Below are 5,203 nucleotides of genomic sequence, written 5' to 3' on the forward strand. Positions count from 1 at the left end.
TTGTGCTTCCCTCTCTTAAAGAATATTATTGTCCCAGACATTTAATTTAAGGAGGAACACCCTTTTATGTAGCTGGGGAATTTCAGGGTCCCTATTTCTCTGGGATCCCGAGTTCTTTTATATCTTTTCTTTTGTCAAGAATCTTGAGACTCAGCAACTAATTCAAGCATTAATCAAAAACAGTGGATATGGTATAAAATAAGTTGTTTTATTTTTTTACCAGTTATCTCTCCACTAAGAAATTATAAATGGACTCAAATGAAATCTTAATCACATTATGAAAATGATTCTTATTTCTTTTGATTGCTTTGGCCAAGGCATCATGTGAAAATATCCCTTTAAAACTTTCCTCACAACGAAAGGAAGTGCCTGATACAGTGGTGGATGTCTGAGAGTCCAGAACCTGGGAGGCTGAGGCAGGAGGATTTAGAGTTCCAGGCTAGCCTAGATTACAAGTGATATCTTGTCTCAAAAAGCTACAAGGAAGGAAGAAATAAAGGGAGAGAGAGAAAAATGGAGGGAGGGAGGACGGAACTGAGCATAGCTATGAAATGTAGTGCCAGAGACTTAGGAAATGGCGATGTTGGCATAGAACTCAACCCTTAAGCCGTGTCAGGAAGAGACCTAGAACATACCTTCTGTCTTTCAGCCAAATGTCCACACTATAGCAATATGCAACTGCCAGTGAGATGCTGACTACCAAACATGGCCTGATGTTTGGTATCTCAACAGGAATAAGAATAAAACTAGGGACTGGAGAGATAGCTCAGTGGTTAAGAGCACTAGCTGCTCTTCCAGAGGACCTGGGTTTAGCTTCTAGCACCCACATGATAACTAACAATCATGCAAAACTCCTGTTCCAGGGGATCTGAGGGCCCTCTTCTGGCCTCCACGGGCATTGCATGACATACATGGCATACACACAAGCAAAACACTTGTATACATAAATAAAAATAAATAAATAAAAAATTTAAAGAATAAAACTAAAAAAGAAAAGGGAAATGGGGCAAAAAAGGAGGAGGAGGAGGAGGAAGAAGAGGAAGAGAGGAAAGAAAGCAACACTCCTATAAAAAATTGTTCAATATTCCCACTAATAAAGTAAGTGGAAATTAAATTAAGGAAATCCTATTTTTTATAATTAGATTGCTCTAGCATGGGACACTAGATTTGTTAAGTTTTCTTTTTAAGTATGTTATTAACCAGTGTAACAAAAATGCAAAGTTAAAAAAAATGAGCAAAGAAAATGGGAGTTTAAATGTCAAAACATTTAATGTCAATTTATCTCTGAGGATGGAATTACAAGTGACTTTCAAAACAATTTTATGTATTTTTCCAAATGTTTGTCTGTGAGCATGGCTGAATTATGTCTTCAATCATAGAAATAAACATATATAAGTATTTTTATGAAGTAGGAAAACATTTTAAAGAATGTTACCTTTTTTTAAAAAAATTCTAGACATGTCCTTCCTGTGATTCTTATGAGAAAAAACCACCCAAAGAATTCCTAGAAAGACTGAAATCACTTCTCCAAAAGGTATGTGTTTTAAACTCATGTTGTTTTCTCCTCCGTCTTTACCTCCAGGTTGCTTCTTATGCCAGATGATTCATGGCATGTTGTTTCCACAGATGGTTCATCAGCATCTTTCTTAGAACACATGGGGCCTGAAGATTCCTAAGGACCTGATATGCTACTGGACACTATTTGACACTCTCTAACGCAAGAGTGAAAGTTACTTCCTTGGTATCTGAGTGGAAAAGTATACAATATATTAATGATGGAAAAGCTCTTAGAAGTATCCAGATCAAGATTATTTTCACCAAATTACTATAGCAACACTCCAGTTCAATGCACAAACTCCATGTTGGTCAACGTGGAATGATTTCCCCCTCAATTACAGTCTGATTTCCTATGTCATGGATTTCTGTGACTTTTGAAGTTTTTATTTTATCTTATTGTCCCACTGTGACATTCTTTGATTGGAAGGGAAAGGCTAAATGTTTTAAACAAAAATTTAGTTTGGGAATTTATTGAGCTACAAGAATAAGATCTCTTGTAATCCTAACTAAAAGGTGTAAGCTGAAAATGCAAAAACTTAAGATCAAAGTGAAAAACCAAAGTCTCTATTCTTTAAGGAAAACTTCGTACTTAAAAACATATCTGAAGGGTTTACTTTTTACCCTAAAATATCTGTCATAAAAATATATCATTTATTTATGCTCTGAGGGGAGAGCTTTCCCAGATGGATATAAAAACTTTTGCTTCTTTATTAAGTTTATCAAAATATTTAAATATTGTAGAGATGGACTTATTTATGGAGTACACTCTCAGTTTTTATTGTTTTTCTGAAGTGGTAATGTATTAAGAATGAGCTCCCCAACCTCAGGTCCCTTTATAAGCTAATCTTTTAAGCTTGTGAAAATGACAACTAAAAGCCATAGTGGGACATACATCATCAAAGATTTTTCTAGAACTAAACTTTAAAACTAAAACTAGAGTTTTAAAGTTTTGTAGTTCTTGTCTGAAATTATTGTGGGTACGTTGTGATTGATCTGCTGACTCCAGATGCCAATCTCCTTTTCCACCCTATCTTTCCTTTCCTCTTTGTAAAAATGAAACTTCTGAGATACAGACAATACAACCATGCTGAGCATGTTAGATATGATCTGGGGATACTTTTAATAAGGCAAATTCAATCATCTATTTAAAAATCACAATCAAGAGACAAATCAAGAGTAAAAGTCTGTTTTAAACTGGGACGAGTTGAATTCCAACATTGCAGTCTTTCAACGATGGACAGAAGAAATGAGCACACTGTCGGTGTGATGGCTTCAACGGTCTGTTTCCATATAAAGTTTAAAAGTCTGGGAAAAAGTTCTGTGCTGCAATAGTGTAATCTGTTTGAGAATTTCTGTTGTTAAAATGAACTTGAGTGTACAAGAGGATATGATGGAGAAAGCTCTGCTCCAAGGAAAATCCTTTGTACTTAAAAGTGTTTCTAAAACAGACACAAGCTAGAGTACAGTTCTAAGATAGAGAATTGGTTCAAGTGTCATATCAGAAAGAAGGTATTCTCTTACAAATTTTAAATATGCTATTGCAAAGAAATTGTGTAAATATGTGACCACTGGTGATATTGTACATAGAAGCCCACCTAAGTGTCGAATGGTGCTAGTACAGGTTGTCAGAAGTAAAGGTCCAGAGAAGGAAAAATACTTCAGAAAGAAATTATGGAAAGGAGCAGGGTCTATATCATTTTGTTTCTGGCTTTATAATTGCTGATTTCTTGACACTGTGATTTTGTATTTAAAATAATGTATTTATTTTGGTGTGTTTATTGTTAAAAATATGTTCTAATCTTTTGACTAGTGAGCATTTCTACCCTAAAAGTAAAAATAATTCAATGTGGGCATTGTCTAAGAGCCTGAATAATTTAAAAACTCCAGGAAAGAGCTTACCAGCAGTCAAGGGAAAACAATGCTTTAGATAAACAATATGGTGGGGATTTTGAACAGCCACCTTTTCTCCTCTGTGCTCAGGACTTATCCAGTGCTTGAAAGGACATAATGAAAGCCCATGACCATCACTGTCCGCCTATAGCTAATGATATTGAACACCTGAAATCCTGTTGACTGTGAAGGTGACCATTTGCTTAAACTTTTTGGGTTTTTATTTATCTGTAGAAAAGGATGTTGGACTATTCTAGGTCTGTGTTACATTTTTTAAAAGAGTTTTGTTTATCTGAGTCTCTAAAGTTCTAAATATTCCTACAAGAATATCTGGCCACATTTCTGAGTTAAACTTTGTACCAAGTGTGATATTCAGTTACCCAATAAGTAAAGAAGAAAGAAAGGAGAGGGAAGGAAGGAAGGGATAAAAGGAAAAAAGGAAGGAAAGTAAACATTGGTATAAGTCATAGGAGTTCAGAGAAAATTAGTTCTGATTGTTACTATTTTAGCTGAAAGTGTCTTCTTTAGACACAGGAATAACTTTGTAGCATTATATTATTGCTATATTTTATTTACATTTGCATCTGAGAACTTAGTTTTAATATGGACTATGTACTTTATAACTTAATGATTATTTATTATATATTTGGTTTTGAATGTTTATGTTCATGGCTTCCTATTTAAGACCTGATCATATTAAATGCTACTCAGTCAATACAACTGTCTTCTGTGATTCTCTGGAAACCTTTAATCCAACTATTCTGGTAGAAAATAAAAGATGAATGTCCTTTTCTGGGAGCATATAGTTTTTATATGGTTTTTATAGAGTGAGGATAGTCTTTTCTTCTCACCCACTGCCACTGAAATAGAATTGTCTCTCCTGTTCCAACCTCAAGGAACTCACTTCCTTTTCAGACTCCCCCAAAGGTCCAGCAGGTCTGGAAGGGGGTGAAGATCATCTGTCCTCCATCTGCTGTAGCCTTTACCCATGCAGAATTCACTCCTGGGCTCACATTGATCCCACCGGCCTGTCCTCTTCTCACTTTCAATCTTTCATCTGTGGGTCACTATCTTATGTTTATTAAGGACTCAGTTATGGTCTTTGCTAATGTTTGCCATCCTCTCAGGTGACTTCAGTGCCCTGAGGGAAGATTCTCCCATGGCAGCTCCCCAAAACCTTGACCTCCTCAGTCTGAGCACCTGCATTTTTACCCCATGGTCATTCCCATGGTCATAGCCCAGACTTTCTTACCCAGAACATTTTTTTCCTTTGAAATTGTTATACAGAACCACTGCCTGCTAGTCTGCTAGCTCTGAAACCACCCTGTTTCTATTGCATCTGAACCTGAACCCAGGCCTTTGTTCTTCCCCATTCTCTTATTCACTGCCCTCACTCACAAAGCCCGGGCCTCTGATGGGTCCCTTGAGCTACAGACCCAGCAACACATGGTGTCTCCTTTCTGCTTGAGAACTTGCCCACAGAGCCCTACCTAGCTATTTTAGCCTTGATCCTCCACTTCACCTTAAAACATTGACTCTGGCCACTCACCTTGGGCAGAGCTTCAAACATCCTGCATAGCTACTAGAATCACTTTCTCACTCCAGTCTTGATACAACATATACCTGCTCCCAACATCTACCTGCCATGGTGCTGAAAAGAGAGCCATCATTTATCTGCAAGTGTCCCCACTTGACTTGGCATCATGTGGAGAACACGGATTTGCATATTTACCACCAACCTACATATATATATATA

The 5,203-nt window shown here is 36.7% G+C and overlaps 1 protein-coding gene across 1 annotated transcript in view; it reads left to right on the top strand.

The window, feature by feature from the left end:
* The window catches only part of Il21 (interleukin 21), a 7,457-nt gene extending 5,575 nt beyond the window's left edge, over positions 1–1,882 (top strand). The window contains exons 4-5 of the mRNA XM_008849231.2: positions 1,457–1,534; positions 1,627–1,882. Of these exons, the coding sequence (XP_008847453.1) occupies positions 1,457–1,534; positions 1,627–1,650 (102 nt within the window). The 3' untranslated portion in view covers positions 1,651–1,882. The remainder of the gene's footprint in view (positions 1–1,456; positions 1,535–1,626) is intronic.
* Positions 1,883–5,203: the final 3,321 nt, after the last annotated feature.

This window comes from Nannospalax galili, unplaced genomic scaffold, assembly GCF_000622305.1.
Source record: "Nannospalax galili isolate Female #2095 unplaced genomic scaffold, S.galili_v1.0 scaffold64, whole genome shotgun sequence".
In the NCBI taxonomy this organism is placed as follows: Eukaryota; Metazoa; Chordata; class Mammalia; order Rodentia; family Spalacidae; genus Nannospalax; species Nannospalax galili.